The 26,468-nt window shown below is 46.4% G+C and overlaps 7 protein-coding genes across 7 annotated transcripts in view; all 7 read right to left on the bottom strand.

Moving 5' to 3' along the window:
• Window positions 1–563: 563 nt before the first annotated feature.
• On the bottom strand, window positions 564–3,121 carry PCDHGA11 (protocadherin gamma subfamily A, 11). The gene has a single exon (XM_007939044.2). The coding sequence runs from the start codon at window positions 3,072–3,074 to the stop codon at window positions 564–566; it is 2,511 nt and encodes an 836-aa protein (XP_007937235.1). The 5' UTR covers window positions 3,075–3,121.
• An 886-nt stretch (window positions 3,122–4,007) lies between these two features.
• LOC103195467 (protocadherin gamma-B7) lies at window positions 4,008–6,524 on the bottom strand. Its single transcript, XM_007939045.2, has one exon. The coding sequence runs from the start codon at window positions 6,522–6,524 to the stop codon at window positions 4,008–4,010; it is 2,517 nt and encodes an 838-aa protein (XP_007937236.2).
• Window positions 6,525–8,675: 2,151 nt separating this feature from the next.
• Window positions 8,676–11,135, bottom strand: LOC103195468 (protocadherin gamma-A10-like). The gene has a single exon (XM_007939046.1). The coding sequence runs from the start codon at window positions 11,133–11,135 to the stop codon at window positions 8,676–8,678; it is 2,460 nt and encodes an 819-aa protein (XP_007937237.1).
• A 2,165-nt stretch (window positions 11,136–13,300) lies between these two features.
• Window positions 13,301–15,853, bottom strand: LOC122149861 (protocadherin gamma-B6-like). The gene has a single exon (XM_042780697.1). It carries the CDS (start codon window positions 15,794–15,796, stop codon window positions 13,301–13,303), a length of 2,496 nt encoding a protein of 831 aa, XP_042636631.1. The 5' UTR covers window positions 15,797–15,853.
• A 2,397-nt stretch (window positions 15,854–18,250) lies between these two features.
• LOC103195520 (protocadherin gamma-A9) lies at window positions 18,251–20,743 on the bottom strand. Its single transcript, XM_007939100.1, has one exon. It carries the CDS (start codon window positions 20,741–20,743, stop codon window positions 18,251–18,253), a length of 2,493 nt encoding a protein of 830 aa, XP_007937291.1.
• A 3,004-nt stretch (window positions 20,744–23,747) lies between these two features.
• Window positions 23,748–26,171, bottom strand: LOC103195464 (protocadherin gamma-B4-like). Its single transcript, XM_007939043.1, has one exon. The coding sequence runs from the start codon at window positions 26,169–26,171 to the stop codon at window positions 23,748–23,750; it is 2,424 nt and encodes an 807-aa protein (XP_007937234.1).
• An 89-nt stretch (window positions 26,172–26,260) lies between these two features.
• The window catches only part of LOC103195519 (protocadherin gamma-B5-like), a 1,887-nt gene continuing 1,679 nt past the window's right edge, over window positions 26,261–26,468 (bottom strand). Inside the window, exon 2 of the mRNA XM_007939099.2 lies at window positions 26,261–26,291. Within this exon, the coding sequence (XP_007937290.2) occupies window positions 26,261–26,291 (31 nt within the window). The remainder of the gene's footprint in view (window positions 26,292–26,468) is intronic.

Here is a 26,468-nt window from a genome sequence, read left to right as displayed (position 1 = left end):
TGACTGATATTCGTATAAAAGAGCTAGAAATCATGCTACTAAATTAATAGGGTCAAATCTGAATATTAAAATAGCAGTATAACTCCAAATCAGTATGTGGTTGTTGTTAAGTGCCATTGAGTCAGCTTCGGCTCATAGTGACCCTATGTACAACAGAATGAAACTCTGCCCATCCTCACAATCTGTCCCATCCTCACAATCCTTGCTATGTTTGAGAAATCAGTATAGACAATGTGAAGTTCAAGAAATAGGGAAATAACTAAAAAGTGTTTTTGAATCAGTTTTATATTGATAGCCACAGACACTGATGATAGAAAAATAAAAGTAAAACTCAATTTAGTACAAAGTAAGGCATGACAGCAGAACTAGTCCTTTGGAATATATCTATGTATATGTATATATAACTACTACTACTACTACTAAAACCAAAATGACTTCCACAAAACCTTTCGGGAAAATGATGGTAATTTGATAAAAGAAAAAGTATATACACGCACATGTACTGCTCTAAATATGTAGTATAAATTGAGTGCTCCCCCACCCCACCCCGCGAGAAAGGAGTTTCATAAAATGTTCAGAAAAAAGCTAATTACAAGGCCAGTGCCAAGACACCGCACTTGGGAGACGGAAATAAACCTCACCTGATTATTCGTCAGATCGCTTTTGCCTAAACCCGTAGCTGAGTCTTCAGCTATTAAGAGTGGTTCGCTTTTCTCATAGCTCTCCTGGCTGATGAGCGTATCCGCATAGTTTGGCTGCGGGAAGATCAGGTGGCTCTTCCTCGAGTCCGCGGTGAGGGAGACCTCGTGCGAGTAGGTTTGCAGGAAAGCCCGCACCCCGTCCACGCCCACAAAGTGCGTGTCAGGCACGTTGGCCAACCCGCCTCCGGAAGAAGCTTGGAGCAGGCGCGACTTGTACCAGCGCCGCATTCTGAGCGCCATCAGTACGATGACAAAGGCAAGGAAGACGCAGGAAACTGCGGTCACAGCCACTACCAGGTACAGCGTGAGTCCAGACTCGTCAGGATTGGCGGGAGAGTCTAGGCTGCCCAGATCGGCCAGGACATCGGGGATGCTGTCGGCCACAGCCACGGTGAGCGTGACGGTGGCTGAGAGAGGAGGTTGGCCATGGTCCTGGACGGCCACCACCAGACTCTGCTTCAGCGAGTCTCTGTCCTGCAGGGCTCGCGCCGTGCGCACCTCGCCTGTGTGCACACCAACCGTGAAGAGCCCTGGCTCGCTGGCCTTGAGCAGGCGGTAGGACAGCCAAGCGTTCTGACCTGAGTCTCTGTCCACCGCCACCACCTTGGTCACCAGGTAGCCGGGCTCTGCGGAGCGGGGTGCTAGTTCCACGCCGGTGGAGCCGTCAGTAGGAAGGGTGGGGTACAGGATCTCGGGTGCGTTGTCGTTCTGGTCCAGCACGAACAGGCGCAGTGACACGTTGCTGCTGAGCGGCGGGTCCCCACTATCCCGTGCTGTCACCCACAGCTGTAGGTCTCGGAACTGCTCATAGTCGAAGGAGCGCAGCGCATATAGGACTCCAGTGTCCGAATTGATGGAGATGTAGGAAGATAGAGGCGTCCCCTGGATGGTGTCCTCCGCAAGAGAGTAAATAACTCGGGCATTGTCTTTGCTATCCGGGTCATGGGCTGTCACTGAGAAGATAGAAGAGCCTCTAGGATTGTTTTCAGGAATGTAGGCTGAGTAAGTGGGGTGAAGGAAAGCGGGTGGGTTATCGTTGTCGTCAGCCACGTTCAGGGAGATATGAGTTTCTGTAGACAAGGGCGGACTTCCTTGGTCTGTGGCTGTCAAGGTTATATTATAATTCTGGACCTGCTCCCTGTCCAGGGCTGTGTTTGTTATCAACTTGTAATAATTCCCATAAGTCTTTTCTAATTTAAAAGGCAAATTCGTAGGAATGAAACAGGAGACCTGACCATTTTCTTCAGAGTCTTGATCTTGAACGTTAAGAAGAGCAATTACTGTACCTGGAGGAGAGTTTTCCAGGATTGAATTAGTAGAAGAGGTGATGGTTATTTCGGGAGCATTATCGTTCACATCCACAACAGTGATCAGCAACTTGGCGGTGGCCAGTAGACCTCCACCATCTTGGCCTTGGATTTCCATCTCATAGAATCTGTATTTCTCATAATCCAGAGACCCCCATATTAGGACTTCTCCAGTTCGAGAATCTAACTGGAATGTTTCAGAAGCTTTGCTTTCCATATTCTGGAATGAATACATCACTTCCCCATTGACTCCTTCATCTGGATCGGTTGCGTTTACTACGAGCACCCGAGTTCCAGAGCTAAGATTCTCGGGAACACTCACTCGATACACAGACTCTGTAAACTTTGGGATGTGGTCATTTACATCGAGGACCACCACCCGAATGGAAACAGTGCTCTGGCGGATAGGAACGCCTCCATCTAAGGCTGTGAGGCGAAGAAGGTGAACAGCCTCTTTCTCCCGGTCCAGAGCCCCCTCCAGCACGAGCTCTGGATTCTTGGCCCCATGGCTTCCTCCTCGCACGTGCAAGGAAAAGTAGCTATTAGGGCTGAGCTGGTAGCTCTGGAGGGAGTTCACTCCCACATCTGGATCCTTAGCATTAGGAAGGGGGAATCGCAAACCCGGAGATGCATGCTCACTGATTTTTATCTCTACTTCCTCTTCCCGGAAGCTGGGGGCGTTATCATTAATATCTGTTATTTCTACCTCCACTCCGTAAATCTTCAAGGCATCTTCTACAAGAATCTCCATATTTAAAACACAGGCGGAAAAAGTTTCACAGAGCTCCTCCCGGTCTATCCTGCCCGCCGTGATCAAGCTGCCGCTTCGCGGGTTCAGAGCGAACAGCTGCGTCCTACCTCTGGAAACGATGCGGACTCCGCGCTCCGCCAGCTCCCGGGGCTCCAGCCCCAGGTCCTTGGAGATATTGCCCACGAAGAAGCCTTTGTCCGTCTCTTCAGGCACTGAGTATCCAATCTGCCCGGCTCGGGACTCCCGCAATGTCCCCAAGAAAATGCAAAGCAGGACCAGACCGCCGCAGTCCAGGTTCCGTAGCCGATCCGCCATGGCAGTGTTTGAGCTGATATTACGGGGTTTCTAGCGTCGGTTTGTTTCTGAATCAGTTTGTGTATCTACGAAGTCCCGGACCCTCAGCATCCAAAAGATTACAACAGGAAGGCAAGTATTTTAACATTCCGGCATCAGAGTCTGTGAGTATCCATCGCTGCTACGCTTTGTGTGGCCGAGGTGGGGGAGGGAGGGACTCGATCGCTTGCGCTTCCCATTCCCTGATTGGTGAACAGCGGCGCCTAGAGTCCAATCTTATTTTTGCAACGTGTAAGAAAAATCCAACTAACTCGCGGGTCCAGAAATGACTACTCACCTCTTTGAGAATCATACGTATTTGTAAAGCTTGAAATTGCTAACAATGAAGACTTATATAATATGATTTTCAAAGTTTACCAGGAATTCCTATGAAAAGAGTAATTATGAAAAACAATCACATATTTTTAAGGTTTCAAAATACTACTGGAACTGAAAACCTGAAGACTAGATTTGGTTCCGATTCATTTTTTGCGACCTAAGGGACTGGCATTTGTGAATGTGGAAACAGCACAGTCCTGACAAAAATAATCAGGTAGGGCGAGGATGCATGGCTGTAATTATTGTCAGTGTTTATTTGAGTAGAATGAAGACTGAACATTTGAGAAAAGTTCAATGTCTTTAGGGTTGTCGTTTAAAATACCATGGTATAAAAACATCGGGGGTCCCACAGCCTTAATTTACAGGTATTTAATTTCATGAAAATTTCATCTAGATTTCATTGCTGATTTTATCTTAAAGTGCCTTTGAAAAGTAAGAATGAAGCATTGTAAACTTTAGTCTTAACAGTGATCTCCATAGGTTTATCTTACATTTACTGTAGGAACTTTATGAAGAGATTGTCTAGAATCTTGAAACAACAGTGCCATACAATATTGGGATATAAAAAGCATTATTTTAAACACTTACCTGTTTAAAAGACTTATCTGCTTCAACACTGGGTGTTAAAATGTTAGCCAATAGCACTGAGGAGCTGTTTTTGTTGAGATTATCTTGAGTGGCTGGACAATAATCCACAGATGTGAGAAAATTAAATTCTGGATTAGCTTGATCGCCAGGCACACACAAATTATAGGCATAGGGTAGTGTTCCCTCACTGTAGTTGGGAGGAACCCTGGGATCAGACTTGGCACAGAGAACAGACCTATAGCAGCCCCTGGTGGCGTTGGAGGAGGAGCGTCGCAGGCGCAATGCAATAGCCAGAATCACAGCGAGGAGGAACAGCATGGAGATCAAGGCCAAGGCTACCACCAGATAAAACTGCAGCTCGGCCTGGGGATCAGAGGGCTCAGTGTGGTCTCTGAGGTCCGGCAGGGCTTCCTGCAGGCTGTCTGCGAAGACCAAGAGCAGCGTGGCTGTGGCCGAGAGAGGAGGCTGTCCTCCATCGCGTAGGGCGACCAGCAGGCGTTGGCGGGACGCGTCCTTGTCATTCAAGGCGCGAGCCGTGCGCACCTCGCCCGTGCGCAGCCCCAGGCTGAAGAGTCCGGGCTCGCTGGCCTGCAGCACGTGGTAGGACAGCCAGGCGTTGTGCCCGGAGTCTGCATCCACCGCCACCACCTTGGTGACCAGGTAGCCTGGCTGAGCCGCGCGCGGCACCATGTCGAAAAGCGCTGAGCCATCAGGCCCCAGCGTCGGGTACAGCACCCTGGGCGCGTTATCGTTAAGGTCGCCCACCAGTACACGCAGGCTCACGTTGGTGCTGAGCGCGGGCGAGCCCTGGTCATGCGCCTGCAGCGTCAGCTCGAAGGCGCGCAGCTGCTCGTGGTCCAAGGAGCGCTGCGCGAACACCACGCCGCTCTGCGCGCTCACGGACACGTAGGACGACAGCGCCCGCGGCTCCAGGTCGCTGTCTACTATGGAGTAGGACACTTGGCAATTTGGCCCCAGGTCCGGATCCAAAGCGCTGACTTGCGCTATGGAGGCGCCGGGAGGATTATTTTCAGGCACATGAACCACGTAGGCGGACTGTTGGAAAACTGGTGCATTGTCGTTGACGTCGGCAACGTGCAAAATGAGGCTTATGGTGGAGGACAGGGGTGGTTTACCCCGGTCGAGAGCCGTGATGGTGACGTTATACTTTGGGGTCTGCTCCCGGTCTAGGGCCCCGTCTGTTATAAGCTTATAGTAATTCTTAGAAGAAGAATGAATCTTGAAAGGAACATCTCTTCCTATATGACACAAGACTTCTCCATTTTCCCCAGAATCTCGGTCCCGTGTTTTGAAAAGGGCTACCACCATTCCGGGGCGGGAATTCTCCAAAATCTGATCAGAGAGAGAGGTGAGTATGATTTCTGGGCGGTTGTCGTTTTTGTCCAGAACTTCTATAATTATTTTACACTGTGTAGAAAGAGATCCCCGGTCCTTTGCTTCCACACCCATTGTGTATCTTTCTACTTCTTCAAAATCCAAGGACTGGTTAGTTACAATGTCTCCTGTAGTGGAATCCAGAGAGAACACGTGCTGAGCTTTGTCAGCCACATCTAGTAAGGAGTAGGTGACTTCCGCATTGACACCCTCATCCCGGTCGGTGGCCTTCACCCGAAGCACCGAGGTGCCTGGGGGCACGTCTTCCATCAGGCTGACCCTGTACACGTCCTGGCTGAACACAGGAGGGTTATCATTGGCATCCACTACATGGATCCGGATCTGTGCGGTGCCGCTTCGGGGAGGGTCCCCGCCGTCTAAAGCCGTCAGGATCAAGTGGTGAGCGCTCTGTTTTTCTCGGTCCAGGGTCTTCTGTAACAGTAATTCTGGATATTTGCCACCATCGGGATTTTCTTTCACCACCAAGGAGAAATACTCATTAGGACTTAATTGGTATTTGTTCAGTGAATTCATATTAATGTCGGGATCTTTGGCAGACTCAAGAATTGTTCCCATGCCTGGACTGGCAGATTCACTGATTTCTAAGTTTATTTCATCTTTACGGAATTGAGGGGCGTGGTCATTAATATCCTCAACAACCACAACGACATGAAAAATGTTTAAAGGATTTTCAACCACGGCTTCCAACTGCAACTCACAAATCCTTCTCTCCCTGCATATCTGCTCACGGTCTATTCGGTCCTTCACAAGCAAGTCCCCGCTCTCCACGTCTACCTTGAAATGCGGCTTCTCTGCGCTAACTCTCAGCTTCCGAGCTGACACATCCAGGACACTGAGACCTAAGTCTCTGGCGAGCTTTCCCACTACCGAGCCCTGGGCCAGCTCCTCGGGAATCGCGTAGCGGATCGGCTCGCAGAGCGCGGGGCAGAACAAAGGCAGCAGGAAGGAGAACAGTACCTGCCGCCGGCCGGCCGGGCGCCTCTGCGCGCAGCTCCCTCCCATTCCGCGCTCCTGTTCGCTCTTGGCCCTCCTCGTTGCGTTTCTGGAAAGCTGAAAAATCTGCAGTCCGCGGTGTTCCTGGAAGAGCATTCGGCCCAGGACAGAAGGACCCCCAGTATCGGGGCTAGGAATCCGTGTGTGCTGAGCAGAATGATCTAAGCGGCTGGGAGCTTCAGTGTATGAAGTGGTTTCCTTCTCTCGGCGTTTGTGGCTGCGCAGGAAATCCAAGATTGAAGGCTGAGGGATCCCGGGCGTCAGCGCTTGCTCTGCACTGTCCGACAGCGGCGCCCAGAGGCTGAGTGTGAGACCGCAGGCTGGCTTTTTCCTCCATCTCTATTTCAGGAGGTCTTTTTTCTTCTTTTACATACAAGTTGACAAGACTAAACTATTTGAATCTTACAGATATGGTCATGGCTATGATATCTTTTTATACATTAAAATGTGGATTTATTTTAAATTTATAAAGTATATCTTTTTGAATAAAAAAAGTTTAAAGAATAGAGTGAAAATTGGACACCTATCCCAATGCCCACTTCGATCCAGTTCCGCCATCCAGAGGCAATCACCGTTGTTACTGTTAAGGTAATAATCTGCGAAACTGACAGTATTTAATAAAAGTAATACATTTTTGTCTTCAACCCAAGCCCACATTCACCTAGAAAGCAATAATCATTTCATCTATAGTTAGGAACTAGAATGCAATATTACATATCCATATGCCTTACAAACATCCAGGTTGCCCTGCACTACGTTTAAATGATTATATTTTAAAACATCTGCTTACAATAGCTATAATGGCAAAGAGTAGGTTTAAAAAAAAAAACATATTTCTCAAAATAAAGGAATTATTTGAGATGGATGTATAATAATTTTGCCTTTCATGGAGATAAGTTTGAATGATTAAGTCGTTAATAACTATGGCTTGGAGGAGTGCACATTCCTTCCCACAGACCTATCATTGAACAACTGTTAACATGGGGCGGGGGGTTCATGTTCTTATAAGTATTTTGACACACATAAGAACTGACTTTATGCTACCATATTAGTTTAAAAGAATATTAGTAATAATTTAAAAGAGATCAAACCAAATATATCACTGTATTCAATGAACTAGATGGGTTCCCTAGTTACTCCAGTGAAAATTTGTTAGAATAATTTTGTGTACTTCTCCACTTATATTCCAATCTCCTACAGAGTGACATTTCTTTCTGGACTGTAATAGTTTCTACACTTAAATTCAAAGGTGGGATTTCCTTTCTCTACATTAAGGGGCTCTTGAAATACCCTTTAGCATACATCCCTGGTTCCTATTATTGGGAATATGTACTTAAACCTTTCTGCCTCTTGTATCCATGTTTTTTGCAGCCTTTGGAAGAGCAGAACCCAAAATTCCCCCGAGTTAACCTTCTACTGGGTCTGTAGACTACCTGTTGCATAAGAAAAGTCCGATAAAAATGCTGTATCTTCCACATAGCAGTATGAAATTAGAGAATCATGGGGAAAAGATGTTGCACCGTTATTAGGGATGATTATAGTCGGAAATTGGAAGGAAGATGGGGCAATCTACTTCCATAGTGATACTGCCTCAGAAACCCAAGGAGGGGTCACTGAGTCAGGTCTGACTCGAAGGCACATAACAACAACATAGTTGGAAAAGATTAAGCATACATTGCTATGATTTGTTAATAGAACACCAACAAAAAGTTTAAATCTCCCTAGGCAGTGTATTCAACTGCAAAGTCAATTTGAGAAATATAACTACAAAGTATAGTGTCCTTCTCCTTGCAAAGAGCAACAGTCAGTGACCTTTGGCTTTGGGTTGTGTTTCCAGTAAAGATAATACATTTGTTTCTGATATTTATATATTCTCATCAGATCTGCCTTCAAAACAACAGCATGTACTGAAACAGTCTAAGAGGCTAGGGATTCAGCATGTGGCCACCCAGAAAGGACACAAATTAACTGACACTCCTGTACAGAAGTCTTCTATTAGGAAGTATTGTAATCAACCAAATTGAAAAATATATAAGGCTGTACAAAACTAATCATAGCAGCCTTAAGACAAGAGGTCTTCTTTGGGATTAGGTGAATATTTACCAGAAAATAAAGTAATCTTAAGAACCAACAAATTTCATTCTTTGATGTTTTTGCCTTGAAGAGGAAAGAGACATTGTAACAGAGGGAAATGTGAAGAAAACTTGAAGATTGAATTTTTCTATCATACCAAACCAATCATACACTTTAAAATGAAAGAAAATGAATAAAAATAGAACTCACTGGAACCAAAGGGGTATCTTCTATAGGACACCTTGAGTCATCTAACAGAGACAAAGGGTCTTTTTTCTCACAGCTCTCCTGGCTGATGAGCGTGTCTGCATAGTTAGGCTGGGGGAAGATGATGTGGCTCTTCCCGGAGTCTGCAGTGAGGGAGACCTCGTGGGAATAGGTCTGCAGGAAGGCCCGCACGCCGTCCACACCCACAAAATTCGAGGCGGGCAGGCTGGGCATCATGCTGCCGGAAGCCTGGAGCAGACGCTTCGTGTGCCAGTGCCGCAGCCTGAGCATCAACAGTATGATGACAAAGGCGAGGAAAACACAGGAGACAGTTGCCACGGCTATCACAAGGTACAGCGTGAGGCTCGAGGCATCAGGGTCTGCAGGGGGCTCGAGGCTACCCAGATCAGCCAGGACGTCAGGGATGTTGTCTGCCACAGCCACGGTGAGTGTGACGGTGGCTGAGAGAGGGGGCTGGCCATGGTCCTCGACTGCCACCACGAGGCTCTGCTTGAGCGCATCTCTGTCTTGCAGGGCCCTCGCGGTGCGCACCTCGCCTGTGTGCACTCCCACAGCAAAGAGCCCTGGCTCACTGGCCTTTAGCAGGCGGTAGGACAGCCAGGCATTCTGTCCTGAGTCGTGATCAACAGCCACCACTTTGGTCACCAGGTAGCCGGGCTCTGCAGATCGGGGTGCCAACTCCACACCAGTGGAGCCATCTGTGGGGAGAGCGGGGTATAAGATCTCAGGTGCGTTATCATTCTGGTCAAGCACGAAAAGGCTCAATGACATGTTGCTGGTGAGCGGCGGGTTCCCGCTGTCACATGCTGTCACCTGCATGTGCAATTCTCGAAACTGCTCATAGTCGAAGGAGCGCAGAGCATACAGGACGCCAGTGTCGGAATTGATGGAGACGTAGGAGGACAAGGGCGCCCCCTGGATGGCGTCTTCAGCCAGCGAGTAAGTGACCTGGGCGTTCTTTTCGCTGTCGGGATCGTAAGCAGTAACCGAGAAGATGGAGGCGCCTCTGGGGTTGTTTTCTGGAATATAGGTGGAGTAGGAGACATAAGAGAAGGTGGGTGGGTTGTCATTGACATCTGCCACGTGCAGGGTGAGGTGAGTTTCTGTTGATAAGGGTGGATTTCCCCCATCTGTGGCTGTTACAGTGATATTATAAGAGGATACCTGTTCCCTGTCGAGGGCCCTGTGAGTCACCAATCTATAATAATTGTCAATGGACTTCTCTAATTTAAATGGCTGATTCCCAGAAATAGAGCAGGTGACCTGCCCGTTCTGTCCAGAGTCTAAATCGTGCACATTTAAAAGGGCTATAACAGTTCCGAGAGGAGAATCTTCACTCACTGGACTAAACAGGGATGTGATGGTCACCTCTGGACTGTTGTCATTTACATCTTCGACTGTTATCAGAACTTTTGCAGTTGCAAGATATGCCCCTCCATCTTCCGCTTGTACTTCTATTTCGTAGACATCTGTTTCTTCATAATCTAGATTTTCTGATATTTTGATTTCCCCAGTATGCTTATTCAGCTGGAATTTCAACAAATCTGTGTCAGGTAAATTTCGGAATAAGTATGTCACTTCCCCATTGGCTCCTTCATCCCTATCAGTGGCGGTGACCGTCAGCAGCCATGTGCCCACAGGCAGGTTCTCGGGAACACTCACTCGGTATTCAGGCAGGGTGAAGACCGGCGCGTTGTCATTTGTATCGAAGACAGTCACAGTGACCAGGGCAGTGCCAGATCGGAGAGGGTCCCCTCCATCCGAGGCGGTGAGGACCAGATGGTGCACCGCCTCTTCCTCGCGATCCAGGGCGCGCTCCAGCACCAGCTCCGGATACTTGATGCCATTGGCTCGGCTCTGAACCCGCAGGGAGAAGTGTTTACTAGGGCTGAGCTGGTAGCTTTGTAGGGAGTTCACGCCCACATCCGGATCTACAGCTTCCGGAAGTGGAAAACGCATTCCGGGAGGGACGTTTTCATTAATTTTTACATCTAGATTTTCTGCTTGGAATTTGGGGGCATTATCGTTAATGTCAGTTACTTCTATTTCTATCCCGAAAAGCTTCACTCTGTCTTCAACAAGGATATTAAAATTCACCAGACACCGCGCGCTTTGGGCGCAGAGCTCCTCCCGGTCTATCCTGCCCGCCGTGATCAAGCTGCCGCTTCGCGGGTCCAGAGTGAAAAGCTGCGTCCTACCTCTGGAGACGATGCGGACTCCGCGCTCCGCCAGCTCCCGGGGCTCCAGCTCCAGGTCCTTGGAGATGTTGCCCACGAAAGAGCCTTTGTCTAACTCCTCAGGAACAGAGTAGCGTATCTGCCGGGCTCCGGCATCCGACAGCATCCCGAAGAAAAGACAGAGCAGAACCAGCTGGCGGCGGTCGGGGCGATTCCTTTGAGCGGCCATTGTGTCTGGAATCGGAATCCTCTCAAAGTCCACAGTGGGCACGTTGTGTGTTTCAATCCTCTCCTTTTTCCTTCTGTGGCTGCAGGGAGTGTCTGTAACCTGCGCACCTTAAATTGCCGAGTGAGTTTCTCTGCAGTTCCGGAGCCAGTTGGTAGAAATTGTGGGGCTTTGTGTAGTTGGAGCCCCAGGAGCCGGGTGGGAAGCTGCCTGCGCTCTTTCCTAGTAGGTGAACAGCGGCGCTCAGAGTCCTAAGAAGTTATTGCACCCATTAATGCACTAGAAAGCAAACGCTATTTGGTTTGTGTTGGATATTTTGTTTTACCTTACTTTGGTTCCTGCACTCATACAGGTAAATCAATCACTATTGGTAAGTCTCTTGGTGGAGCATAAAGGGGAATAAAAATACTATAACATATTAATAAGAGTTGATTAAATATATTTGCAACACTCATTTTCCCAATAGATACGTGCTTGTTTTATTTGAGTTTTTAGATATATTCAGAAAAGTCTTACAATTTTACTTGAAATTGTGATTTAAATGATGCAGTTATATTTGGTAAACATTCATATGAAGTCTGTATTGATATACCTCTTATGAGATAATTCACTTTAAAATTTTAAAATTTAGATTTAATTTCACTGCATTTGTTTAGCATTAATATTGTGATAAGAGATTTTAAAATATTCTTTTCTAAAATAATTTTATTGTGCCTTAATGATTTTTTAAAAAATTAAATACTTCGTATAGGCATATAATTTTATCTATTTAAATGAATCTAGCAATATAGTAACAAACTAAAAGGAATATCTATTACAGTTGAAATTAAAATATTTGTGTTGTAATGAGAAGAGAAGGGGCTCTGGTGGTTCTGTGGTTAAAGCATTGGGCTGCTAACCAAAAGATCTGTGGTTCAAATCTAACAGCCACTCTGTGGGAGAAAGATGAGACTGCATGCTTCTGTAAAGATATAGAGCTTTGGTAACTCTACAGGGCAGTTCTACTCTGCTATAGGGTCGCTATGAGTCAGAGTCAACTCAATGACAGTGGGTGTGTTTTTAGTTAATGAGAAGAGAAAATATACTAGAATTTCAACTGTTGAGAATTTTAAAATGGCACGAGAATGAGGCAGAAGATTTTTTTTAAATATATATAAGTGTTTATGTCAAATGACCTGCTCTTACCAAGGCATTGACACCAACATAACTAATCTTTTCTCTTGGGTAGCTCTTATGGAAACTGATGGTAAGTAGTTCACACATCTTCAGTTGCATGTGTCCATCAACCCAGCGGCAGTTATCTCCTCAAGAGGAAGGTTTGGAGTTTCACATATTTCACATGGGTTTTCCAGAAGGGTTTTTGTCATCATACCTCCAAGTAGGAGTACTTTAAAGATGTTATTTTTTTTCTTCAGAGACTTTATGGTAGAGAATCAGAGACTGACAGCAAAAGGCAATAACATTTCATTTGCTTTCTTGAAAATTTCTTCATTTTCCAAGTAGAGGAAAAGGGATTGCGAATGAGTACAATTTGAGCTCCAAGAAAAAACAAGGCTCGTGACGTGCAATATGTGGTAAGGTGATGTAGAAGAAACCCAGAAACCCCAAAAGTTGACAAGAAGATTTCCTTTAAGGCAGAGAGTATTCATATTTCAGGGCCATAGAAATTTTGGCAATACGAGCAAAGTTTTGATTCTTCTCCCAAGAAAAATGCACACATCTATAATTTTGCATACAATTTCAGAGAGTTCTTGGGTCTGCCCACACCCTCTTTGGATGCTTACAGTTGGGACAGAAATTAAAATAAATGAAGAAATATGCCTAAAGACACCTTAGAGATTCTTTGCAATAAATACTTCTTTGAAAGGAGTACTTGCATTAGTATTTCATGCTTGTTTGAATATTTAAAAATTTTCAAAATGCATAGATAGGCTATGGAAAATTCATGTTAAATCGCAGCAGATATGAATAAGCAGGATTTATCGATTCATTTAGAAACTAGGACCACCACCTCGACTTTGCTAATCACAGCTTGACAAGGTATCTCCAACGTGGTTGCATTCTACAGAGCAATTTATCAACCAAATAAATCTTTGTGAAAACACAACCAGCAAAAAGTCAACATTCAGACAACATTGTGATTGGTTACGTACTTTCTAAACAAGTTTCTAGATACAAAGATGAAGTAGTACCTTTGAAATATAAGAAGCTACCAGATTAGAGAAGATACAAAAAACGAAACTCACCGGTGCTAGAGTCTGGGGATGTGAAGTCAAATCATCCCCAACATGAAGTGGAATTAAGTCCCCAGAAGAATCACCGCAAACTATGTCTTGTGTGGAATGCAAGGGTTCACTACATTTTTGGAAATTAAACTCTGTCTTTCCCGTCTGTGCAACATACAGATTGTAGGAATAGGGCAAAGTTCCCTCGCTGTAGTTGGGAGGAACCACGGGTCCAGACTTGGAACAGAAACCACGCTGAAAGCAGCCCACAGTGGTGGAGCCAGAGGAGCGTCGGAGGTGTAGGGCGATGGCCAGAATCACCGCGAGGAGGAAGAGCACGGAGATCAAGGCCAAGGCCACCACCAGATAAAACTGCAGCTCCGCCTGGGAATCAGAGGGTGCGCGGCGGTCGCTGAGGTCTGGCAGCGCTTCCTGCAGGCTGTCTGCGAAGACCAGGAGGATCGTGGCGGTAGCGGAGAGAGGCGGCTGCCCTCCGTCACGCACGGCGACCAGCAGGCGCTGGCGGACCGCGTCCCTGTCGCCTAAGGCGCGAGCGGTGCGCACCTCTCCAGTGCGCAGCCCCAGGCTAAACAGTCCGGGCTCGCTGGCCTGTAGCATGTGGTAGGACAGCCAAGCATTGTGTCCTGAGTCTGCATCCACCGCCACTATCTTGGTGACCAAGTAGCCCGGCTGCGCGGCGCGAGGCACCATGTCGAACAACGCTGAGCCATCGGGTCCCAGTGCTGGGTACAGCACCCTGGGCGCGTTGTCGTTGCGGTCGTCCACCAGCACGCGCAGGCTCACATTGGCGCTGAGTGCGGGCGAGCCCTGGTCACGCGCCTGCAGTGTCAACTCGAAGGCGCGCAGCTGCTCGTGGTCGAAGGCGCGCTGCGCGAACACCACGCCGCTCTGCTCGCTCACAGACACGTAAGAGGACAGCGCCTGAGGTTCCAGGTCACTGGCCACGATGGAGTAGGACACTCGGCCATTGGTTCCCAAGTCCAGATCAGAGGCAATGACGTGTGTTATGGAGGCACCAGGCGGGTTGTTCTCAGCCACGTGGACGACGTAGGAGGTCTGGTGGAAAACTGGCGCGTTGTCGTTGACGTCGGTGATGTGCAGGGTGACGCTTGTGCTATAGGAGAGGGGTGGTTTGCCTTTGTCGGTTGCTGTAATGGTGATGTTATATTCTGGAGTCTGCTCTCGGTCCAGGGCCCCATCGGTTACCAGCTTGTAATAATTTTTAGAAGATGAATGAATCTTGAAAGGAACATCTCTCCCTATACTGCAAGTGACTTCTCCGTTTTCCCCAGAATCCCGGTCCCGTGTTTTGAAGAGGGCAACAACCATTCCAGGAAAAGAATCCTCCAAAATGTGATCAGAGAGAGATGTGATGATTATTTCCGGGCTGTTGTCGTTTTCATCGAGGATTTCTATGATTACTTTACATTGAGTGGAGAGTCCCCCTCCATCCTTGGCTTCCACTTCCATGGTGTATCTTTGTACATCCTCAAAGTCCAAAGACCGGTTATTCTTAATCATACCTGTTTTCTCATCCAATGAGAACATGTGCCTTGTGCTCTGAGTAGTGCTCCGGAAGTAGTAGTTTATCTCAGCATTGATCCCCTCGTCCTGGTCAGTGGCTGTCACTTGAATCATGGAGGTCCCTGGAGGCAGATTCTCACTAAGACAGATTTTGTATTCGTCTTTACTAAACACTGGAGGGTTATCATTAGTGTCCCTGACAAAGATTTCTATGTTCGCTGTGGCACTACGGGGAGGATCCCCTCCGTCCAAGGCAGTCAGTGTCAAGTGATGAGACCTCTGCTCTTCTCTGTCTAGGGGTTTCTCCAGAGATAACTCTGGGTATTTACCACCGTCAGAATGAACTCTAACCAATAACGAGAAATACGGATTAGAGTTTATCTTATAATCTTTAATAGAGTTTGTGTTTATATCGGGGTCCGTGGCAGGGTCAAGGGATATTCGTGCACCAGGCGATACAGATTCAACAATTTCTAAATGTATATCCTTTTTATCGAATTGAGGGGCGTGGTCATTAATATCCTCAACAACCACAACGACATGAAAAATGTTTAAAGGATTTTCAACCACGGCTTCCAACTGCAACTCACAAATCCTTCTCTCCCTGCATATCTGCTCACGGTCTATTCGGTCCTTCACAAGCAAGTCCCCGCTCTCCACGTCTACCTTGAAATGCGGCTTCTCTGCGCTAACTCTCAGCTTCCGAGCTGACACATCCAGGACACTGAGACCTAAGTCTCTGGCGAGCTTTCCCACTACCGAGCCCTGGGCCAGCTCCTCGGGAATCGCGTAGCGGATCGGCTCGCAGAGCGCGGGGCAGAACAAAGGCAGCAGGAAGGAGAACAGTACCTGCCGCCGGCCGGCCGGGCGCCTCTGCGCGCAGCTCCCTCCCATTCCGCGCTCCTGTTCTCTCTTGGCCTCCGCGTTTCTGGAAAGCTGAAGAAACTGCAATCCGCGGCATTCCTGGAAGAACATTCGGCCAGGACAAACAGAGCCCCTAGTCTCGGGGCTGGGAATCCGTGTGTGCTTTGGGGAGGGTCTGTGCGGCAGGGAGCTTCAGCTTGTGCGCTGGTTTCCTTCTCTCGGCGTTTGTGGCTGCGCAGGAAATCCCAGAATGAAGGCTGAGGGATCCCGGGCGTCCGCGCTTGCTCTGCACTGGCCGACAGCGGCGCCCAGAGGCTGAGTGTGAGACTGCAGCCTCGGTCTTCAGTTTCGAATGCAACTCATTTATTTCCAAAATGTATATATTGCTCTTTGATGATGCAGTTACGTAGTAGCCTTCGTTTTTAGTTTCCCCATGCATTACAGTAGATATTTGTATACTTGGAGTTTTAAAGGGATTGTGAACAATTTTATACTTATACAAAAGTGGAGAGTACGGTATATCAAACTGCCATATATCCATTGTCCAACTTCAACAATATTCAACACAAGGCTAATATTTGTTAAATATCTACTGCACTCTCTCATTATTTTGAAGACTTATCACTTCATTAAACATTTCTTTTTAAGATAACACATTAAGAAGAGCAGGAATTGTATCTTTAATCCTACTATGTCCTATACTCTGTTACCAATATTCAATGCATCCTATCTAGTTGAAGAAAACTAGAATTCAGCATTTTCTACACTCTGACCAACCATCCATCCAGTGAGTTGTATGCTCTGTTTTAAAGGCAAGTGACACTTTTGCAGTAGAGAATAGTAGTTACCTACCATGACAGGCATGTTTTCATCAATCTCTTATTACATTTCCCTAAATTAAAATATATTTTAATATTTATAAATACTAAGTACAAAAGTACTAAAGGTTAATCTCCTGGACAGAAAATTAAAATGACAATTTTCCTATTGTATGGCCAAAAATATGACCCTGAAAGATGTTTTATTTATTTCCTATCAGCAAAGGAAGTGTCTGAAATAATTATCTCTGTATTAGTACATATGTCATAATGGATTTCTGGACATGCTATTCTTTATTTGCTCATAAATAAAACCATATGTTCCAAAAATAATTACAAAGACAAAATAATTATCTTTCTACAGGAATTTCAGCACTCACCAAGGTATCTATGGATTACATGTTTAGAATATAATCTTGCCAACTTCAAAGATTATTTTCAAACCATCTTCTGGAGTGTCATTTATTTCTTGATGCTTGACTATTTAAGCACTATTTATGCTTAAAATAAAAATTAATAATATGTTATTATTTTATCACTAAAAGCTAGTAAAATACCCTTGAAACATCTATAGCAGCTCCTGAGAATCTTTGCCTCAAGTATCTCCTATATTCATATTTATTTCCAGCCCCAAATCATGGAGAATTGAGCCAGAAATAATAGATACTTTAAGTAGAATTTTTATTTCCCTTGTTTTGTCCATCCAGTGTCTCAGAAACTCCTCTTGAGCAAGAATAAACTATAGGAAAAATGAGTGCAAATTATCCTTCATAATCTGACATTAGGAATTTGTCAGATTCATTAAATTATCCAGGAATATAATCTGACAACCCACACAGCATTAGTAGTTTAAAACCTTTGGAAAGTATTAGACTAAGGATGTTACAATTTTCACCATTAAAATAATAAAATACAAGCACGATTGACTGCTAACCAGAAGGCTGGCAGTTCAAACCCACCAGCTACTCCTTAGAAGGAAGACTGGGCGATCTACTTCCATAGTGATACTGCTTCAGAAACCCGAGGAGGGGTCGCTATGAGTCGGGTGGACTTAAAGACACATAACAACAAGGATAACGTGCTTCACTTTGTTTTGAAATGGATGATAACTGAGTTTGAATCTTCCTCAGATTCAATAAAGGTCTTAAAATGAAAATAGCCTCTATACCTTAAAGGCGTGTTGTCCAGTTATAGAAACAGGAGGGCATTAGCTGTGAATCTGGGCTTAGTTATTGTTTCTCTAAGAAGAATGCATTTGTATTGTTATTAATTTACACTTACTAAACATATTTGCCTACAAAAAAATCATTGCTGTAGAGACAGTTTTGGGGATAAGAATTCTACAAACTGGCCGTTGGAGACAAGAAATCAATAAACTTCAGGAATGGAAATTCAGCCCTAGGAATTATTAGTGAACCACTGTAACCAGTAACTGCAACTGGACCCAGTAACCAGTCACTGTAACCTGAAAGTCGGAATCACTGCAAGCTAATGAGAGCAGCCCAAGAGGAAGTGTTCCTTGACATTAGATTAATTATCATAAGAGAATGAAAACTATCAGTGATGTGATCAATAAATGTCTCCTTTAGAGGTCAGAACAAAAATTAGGCCCTGTGAAAAGTTAAATGAAAAATTTAAATGAGAAATACATTAAAATCAAATTATCCTACCTGAAGTGCAGAAACCTAAAGAGAAAGCAACTTGTATGGAAGAAAAAGGACAAAATTGAACTTACTGGAACCAAAGGGGTATCTTCTATAGGAAACTTGGACTCATTTGAAACACACAAAGGCTCGCTTTTCTCACAGCTGTCCTGACTGATGAGCGTGTCAGCATAATTGGGCTGGGGGAAGATCAGGTGACTCTTTCGCGAGTCCGCGGTGAGGGAGACCTCGTGGGAGTAGGTCTGCAGGAAAGCCTGAACCCCGTCCATGCCCACGAAATGCGAGGCGGGTAGACTCGGCAATACGCTGCCTGAAGCCTGAAGTAGGTGCGACATGTGCCAGCGTCGCAGCCTGAGTGCCAGCAGCACGATGACAAAGGCAAGAAAGACGCAGGAGACAACAGCCACAGCCACGACGAGGTAGAGTGTTAGCCCAGAAGCCTCTGGGTTCGCGGGGACCTCGCGACTGCTCAGGTCGGCGAGGACGTCAGGGATGCTGTCTGCCACCGCCACGGTGAGCGTGACTGTGGCGGAGAGAGGGGGCTGTCCGTGGTCCTGGACGACCACCACGAGGATCTGCTTGAGCGCATCTCTGTCCTGCAGGGCCCGCACTGTGCGCACCTCGCCAGTGTGCACTCCCACGGCGAAAAGCCCTGGCTCACTGGCCTTGAGCAGGCGATAGGACAGCCAGGCATTCTGACCGGAGTCTCTGTCGACCGCCACCACCTTGGTCACCAGGTAACCAGGCTCTGCAGAGCGCGGTGCCAGCTCCACGCCGGTGGAGCCATCCGTGGGGAGGGCGGGGTACAGGATCTCAGGTGCGTTGTCGTTCTGGTCCAGCACGAACAGACTCAGTGATACATTGCTGCTGAGTGGCGGGTCCCCACTGTCACTTGCCGTAACCTGCATCTGCAGGTCTCGGAACTGCTCATAGTCGAAAGATCGAAGGGCGTACAGGACGCCTGTGTCAGAGTTGATGGAGACGTAGGAGGACAGTGGTGTCCCCTGGATAGTGTTCTCTGTTAAGGAGTAAATAATCCTGGCATTCTCCTCGCTATCTGGGTCATGAGCAGTCACCGAGAAGATGGAGGTGCCTCTGGGATTGTTCTCAGGGAGGTAGACTGAGTAGGAGGCACGAGAGAAGGCGGGCGGATTGTCATTGATGTCAGAGACACGCAAGATGATGTGAGTTTCCGTGGACAGGGGTGGGGTTCCCCTGTCCGTTGCTGTCACAGTGATGTTATACTCAGAGACTTTTTCTCGGTCAAGAATTTGAGCTGTCAACAATCGATAATAATCATCAATTGAATTTTCTAAGTTAAATGGTAGATTCTCCCGGATAGAACAAACAATTTGACCGTTCTTCCCAGAGTCTCTGTCATGAGCATTGAAAATGACCATCACTGTTCCAGGAGGAGCGTTTTCCCTCACTGGGCTAAACAGAGATGTAATAGTCACTTCTGGCCTATTGTCATTTACATCCTCCACAGAAATGAGCACTTTGGTCCGACCCTTTAATCCCCCACTATCTTCAGCTTGTATTTCCATTTCATAAAGTGTACATTCTTCATAATCCAGATCGCTTGCTGTTGATATTTCCCCAGTGTTTTCATTAAGGTGGAATAAAGGAGATTGTTTTGAATTCATTTTCCATACTTTATAAGTCACTTTTCCATAGGTTCCCTCATCTGGGTCAGTAGCTTTTACAGTTAGCAGCCGGGTGCCCTGGGGCACGTTCTCTGGGACTTTCACTCGGTAAATCGGTTGAGCAAAAACCGGGGCATTGTCGTTTGTATCCAGCACTGTCACATGGATGCGCACTGTGCCGGAGCGACGCGGGTCGCCGCCGTCAGCGGCGGTGAGGACCAGGTGGTGAGCAGCCTCTTGCTCGCGGTCCAGAGCGCGCTCCAGCACCAGCTCCGGGGTTATAGTTCCGTCGTCTGCAGTTTGCACGTCCAGGGAGAAGTGGTGATTGGGGCTGAGCTGGTAGCTCTGGAGGGAGTTCATGCCCACGTCCGGATCAATGGCTTCTGGGAGTGAATAACGTGTTCCAGGAGCAGCGATTTCATTAATTCTTATTTCAAGATTTTCAGCCTGGAATTTTGGGGTATTGTCATTGATATCAGTTACTTCTACTTCAATTCCATAAAGTTGCACTCTGTCTTCAACTAGGACTTTAAAGTTAACCAAACATGGTGCGCTCTGAGCGCAGAGCTCCTCCCGGTCTATCCTGCCCACCGTGATCAAGCTGCCGCTTTTTGGGTTCAGAGCAAAGAGCTGGGTCCTACCTCTGAAGACAATGCGGACTCCATTCTCTGCCAGCTTCCGGAGTTCCAGCCCCAAATCCTTGGAGATATTGCCCACGATATATCCTTTTTCTGTCTCTTCAGGCAGTGAGTAGCGGAGCTGACTAGCCCTGGACTCCCACAGCGTCCCCAGGAAAAAGCACAGCAGGATCCATCTTCTGCAGTGCTGGCGACCCTTTAGCGCGGCCATTGTTGCTTCTACGGAATTTTCTCAGAATTCTCTCCAAGCACGCTGACGCCTTAGGTTCTTTTTCCCTCTTGCAAGTTTGTTTGATGATCTTTTTCTTCAGGAAAAACCCTGAATGTCCCAAGTTAAGGAGCGGAGGTTTGCCGGAGCTCCGGAACAGGTCTGTGGAATCTGTGAGGCTTTGTGTAGTTGTAGCTCCGAAAATTCTGATAAAGCACCAACTGAGGTTTTTCTGAGAGTTGGTGAACAGCGGCGCTCAGAGTCCTATGCCGTAACTACACCCACTGAGATATGCAACACTTGATTATAGGTGGCTGATGAAAACACTGCTGTCTTTGAGTTACTACTTCATATTTCTCTGATTGGTTACGACATTCACATTCCAAAAGCAGTGACCATTTGTAGATATCTTAGTGGGAGATGAAGTAAGGTGAAATTCCTATGGTTGTATTATTAAATCACTGATTCATTTTTTGTTACCATCACATTAACTTACCTTTATTCTTGATAGAATTTTGCTACTCTCTCTAAATTACTCTAGGTTTTTTTGGTGATAATTCAATATTTTCTATATATCTTAACTATTTCAGAAGTAATTAAGATATACAATCCTCTGGAAAAATTCTTCTTGTTCTAAATTTTATGTTATATATTAATATGTGTATATTAAATAACTTTACTGAACAAATATATATTCAATTCATAGCGACCCCTCCTTGGGTTTCTGAGGCAGTATCCCTATGGAAGTAGATTGTCCTTCTGGTTAGCAGGAGACACTACACCACCAGAGCTACTGTTTGTATATTAATATGTGTATATTAAATAACTTTACTTAACAAATACATATAGCTGTATTATTTACTTGTGAATTATTTTTATGTTTAAATTAATTTTGATAACAATTCTGTAAAAAAATTCCTTTATGAAAATAAATTAGGTAATAATTATATATGTATATTATCACCGTTATTACCAAATTTTAACAGGAATAAGGTTTTTAAATTCTCATTTTTGTGATTACTAGACTTTCCTGCTATTTTTTAAAAATTTCTGTTTGAATACAGCACTTGCCCACAGCAGGTGGTAGATTCAAATGTGTATACAGTGAAAACTCAGTTCCTATCTCACTCCTTTTGTGATGTTATGTGTTGTTGAAGCCGACTTTCTTATTTCATGTATATATTCTGAGGGTCATTTAAACTTATGTAATAATTGTTGGAAAAGGACAAAATATAGAACAAACGATTATCAGAGAAAAGTAAGTGCCATCATAAGAAATTTCCTTTAACAGTTTGTAAAGAAGCCACGAACTGAGGCAGCTGCTATGGGGAGCCAAGCAAGAATGATACTATGTAATGGTAACTTTGCATGCACACCAAACTGGTAGTTTTTGCTTTTAAAATGAAAGAATGCAAGACTTCCTTTCCCTCCTAGAGATACAAGGATAATAATAATAATAATAATAATAATAATTTTAAAAAAAACTCCATCACTTTTATATTTAGAACTTCAAGTGAAAACAAAAAGCCATGTCCCTTTTTCCCCTTCTTCTTCAAGGATTGTATGTCAAGAATGAGAGCAAAAGATATAGAGGCAATACATTTCCTTTTCTTTTATCAAGCTTCTTCTGGTAATTCCAAAGAGAAAAAGGTGGATTTTGCATCCAGGAAAACATGAAAAAACTTAGAGATTAATCTGAATACCCAGTGTTGAAACAAAAAGTACAATAATGTGGACCATGTGATGAGTTCATTGAGGTCTCTCTCACAAAGTATATTTTATACAATTTTAGTGGAATTAAAGGATCAGGAACCAATCAGGTAGATTTAAGGAACAAAGCATACAGAATAAACACAAGGAAGAGATGTAAACTGTAACAGGGAAACCAGTGAGGAAGATACCTAGTAGTAACAGATAGTTTCTTTGCTCTACCAAAAAAAACTCATCAAACTCACTGTTGTTGAATCGACCCCGACTCATAGTGACCCCTCCTTAGGTTTCTGAGGCAGTATCTCTACAAAAGTAGATTGCCCAATCCTCCTTCTGAGGAGTGGCTGGTGGGTTTGAACTGTCAGCTTTCTGGTTATAAGTCAAGTGCCTTAGGCACTATGCCACCAGAGCGCCTTTGCTCTACAAGTTGAATTAAATTATCATCTAACCTCAAACCCTCACTGCCATGAGTTGGATCTGCTCATAGCGACCCCTCCTTGGGTTTCCAAGGTGGTATCATTACGTAAGTAGTAGATTGCCTAACCTTACCTACTTTAATGTTAAATATAATAAAATTTTAAATATGTGTTGAATAATAAATGAGCTAGGAGCTCTGGTAGCATAGTGGCTAAGACACTTGCCTGCTAACCAGACGGCTGGTGGTTCAAACCCACCAGCCACTCCTCGGAAGGAAGGTTGGGCAATCCTACTTCCGTAGTGATACTGCCTCGGAAACCCAAGGAGGGGTTGCTATGAGTCGGGGCCGACTTGACAGCACACAACAACAACAACAACAATAAATGAGCTAATCCATGAGTAAATTGCATTAGCTTTGAAAAAAGAGAAGGACGTTGTCTGTTCTTTCTGCTGTGAAGAGCACACCCTCAGTACCTTGTAGTCTGAGCTTGGCAAGACAACTCTATTTTATAATACACACACACACACAAAGAACCCATTGCCAATGAGTTGATTCCAACTTCTTGTGGCCCTATGTGTCGTAGAGGAAACTTGCTCAACTGAGCTTTCTGGGCTGTAATCTTACAGAAGGAGATCACCAGGCCCTTCTTCCATGATGCCACTGGGTAGGTTCCAACGGCCAGTCTTTAGGTTAGTAGTCAAGCGCAAACCATTTTCACTACCCATTGCTACTCCCAGTTCACGTTCCCCTTGGAGAAGGAAATGTCAGCGTTTTGACTTGCTATAACTTTCCTAGGACAACCGATTACAGATGGTAATAATGTAATAAATTTTCATGTAAATATGGAAAATTGGGTGAATGGTAAAAAGAAAGAGACACTTAGATGAAACTCACCGGCATTAGAGTCTCAGGATGAGAAGTTGACTCATTTGAACTAAGTGGATATAAGGCCCCTGGAGAATCACTGCAAACTATGTCTTGTCCTGAATTCAATTGCTCGTTATATTTCAGGAAGTTAAATTCTGTCTTTCCCATCTGCTCAACATACAGATTGTAAGAATAAGGCAAAGTCCCCTCACTGTAGTTAGGAGGAACCACGGGTCCAGATTTAGAGCAAAAGCCAGGCTGAAAGCAATTCCAGGCAGCGGTATTGGAGGAGCGACGCAGGCGCAGGGCGATGGCTAGAATCACCGCCAGGAGGAAAAGCACGGAGATCGAGGCCAAAGCCACCACCAGATAAAATTGCAGCTCCGCCTGGGCGTCAGGGGGTGCAGGAAGATCGCTGAGGTCTGGCAGCGCCTCCTGCAGGCTGTCTGCGAAGACCAGGTGTAGCGTGGCTGTGGCTGAGAGGGACGGTTGTCCTCCATCGCGCACAGCGACCAGCAGGCGCTGGCGGGCTGCGTCCCTGTCGCCCAAGGCGCGTGCTGTGCGCACCTCACCCGTGCGCAGCCCCAGGCTGAAGAGTCCGGGCTCGCTGGCCTGTAGCACGTGGTAGGATAGCCAGGCGTTGTGCCCAGAGTCTGCGTCCACCGCCACCACCTTGGTGACCAGATAGCCCGGCTGTGCGGCACGCGGTACTGTGTCGAAGAGTGCAGAGCCGTCGGGTCCCAGCGCCGGGTACAGTACTTTCGGCGCGTTGTCGTTGAGGTCGTCCACCAACACGCGCAGGCTCACATTGGCGCTGAGCGCGGGCGAGCCCTGGTCACGCGCCTGCAGCGTCAGCTCGAAGGCGCGCAGCTGCTCGTGGTCGAAGGCGCGCTGCGCGAACACCACTCCACTCTGCTCGCTCACAGACACGTAGGAGGACAGCGCCCGAGGTTCCAGGTCACTGGCCACGATAGCATAAGACACTAGGCCATTTAGTCCCAAGTCAGGGTCATAGGCGCTAACTTGAGCGATAGAGGCGCCAGGAGGGTTGTTCTCAGCCACGTGGACAGCATAAGAGGCCTGAAGGAACACCGGAGCGTTGTCATTGACATCCCCGATGTGTAAGGTGATGCTTGTGCTGGAGGATAGTGGCAGCTTGCCTCTGTCAGTGGCTGTTATGGTGACGTTGTACTCTGGGGTCTGTTCTCGGTCTAAATCCCCGTCTGTCACTAACTTGTACGTGTTCCTTGAAGAAGTGAGTATTTTAAACGGAACATCACCTTCTAACTTACAAGAAACTTCTCCATTGTCTCCAGAATCCTTGTCACGTACTTTGAGCAAAGCAATATAGGTTCCTAGCTCAGTGTCTTCCATAACTAAGTCGGTTAGAGATTGGACTATCACTTCCGGGACGTTGTCGTTTTCATCTAGGACTTCTACCTCCACTGTACATTGCGCAACCATTCCTCCACCATCCCTTGCTTCTAAAACCATGGAATAGTCTTTGACTTCTTCAAAATCTAACGTACTTAGAAGAGTAATTACCCCAGTACTTGGATCCACATCAAACTGGGTGATCTGGTCTGCTTCGCTGAAAGAGAAGGTGATCTCTGCATTGACACCTTCGTCCTGATCGGTAGCCATCACGCGAAGCACAGTAGTGCCTGGGGACAAGTTTTCCCGTAGACCCACCCGATATATATCTTGGCTGAACACCGGGGGGTTATCGTTGGCGTCAGTCACTAGGATCTGTATCTGTGCGGTGCTGGTTAGGGGTGGATCACCACCGTCCAAGGCAGTTAAGGTCAAGCGGTAGGATTTCTGTTCTTCTCGATCTAAAGGTGTCTTCAGTATCAGCTCCGGATATTTACTTCCATCTAATTTCTCTTTATTCACGAGTGTGAAATGATCGTTGGGGCTGAGCTGATAATTCTGTAGAGAGTTGGTACCTATATCTGCATCATGGGCAGATCCTAAAATAAATCGTGTGCCAGGCTTTGTGGATTCGCTTATTTGAAGTTCAAAGGCGTTTTGCATGAATTTTGGTGTGTGGTCATTGACATCCTCGATCTCCACATTCACGTGGTAAAAGTTTAACGGATTTTCAGCAACAGCCTCAAAGTCCAGAGCACAGGCCGCCTTCTTCCCGCATATCTGCTCCCGGTCTACCCTGCTGCTCACAAGTAACTCGCCACTCTCTGCGCTCACAGTGAAGTGAGGCTTCTCCGAACTGACCCGCAGTTTTCGAGTCGGTAACTCGTGCACACCGAGCCCCAGGTCCTTGGCCAGGTTCCCCACCACCGAGCCCTTGGGCATTTCCTCGGGAATCCTGTAGTGGATCTGCTCCGAGAGCGCCAGGCCGAACAATGACAGCAGAAAGGGAAAGAGCGCTCGCCGCCTCTCAGCCCAGCCCCACTCCCCAGCGCCGCTCCCCATCCCTCTGGCTCCCCTCAGTTTGCTCACCAGCCTGGAGACGGATTACCACTAACCTCTGTATGGCAGCTATCTGGAGCTCGGACCGGCTTTTAGTTCCAGTAGCGGGGGCCGGGAATTTGTCTTTTCCAGAGGAGGAAGTGGTGAAATGCTCGCGTAAGCGAGTCTGAGATGGGGCTGCCCTGGAAAGTGTGCTGCGGCTGCGCAAGGAGATCTCGCGCACCAAGCGCTCCACTTTGGCCAACAGCGGCGCCCACAGTCCTTTCTAGGAAACTGCAGCCTTCGCTGCTTCAGTTTAAC

This window comes from Orycteropus afer, unplaced genomic scaffold (genome assembly GCF_000298275.1).
Source record: "Orycteropus afer afer isolate SDZICR_OR568_19922 unplaced genomic scaffold, OryAfe1.0 scaffold00056, whole genome shotgun sequence".
In the NCBI taxonomy this organism is placed as follows: domain Eukaryota; kingdom Metazoa; phylum Chordata; class Mammalia; order Tubulidentata; family Orycteropodidae; genus Orycteropus; species Orycteropus afer.
Note: the sequence above shows the minus strand (reverse complement) of the source record. Positions and strands in the feature narration are given on the sequence as shown.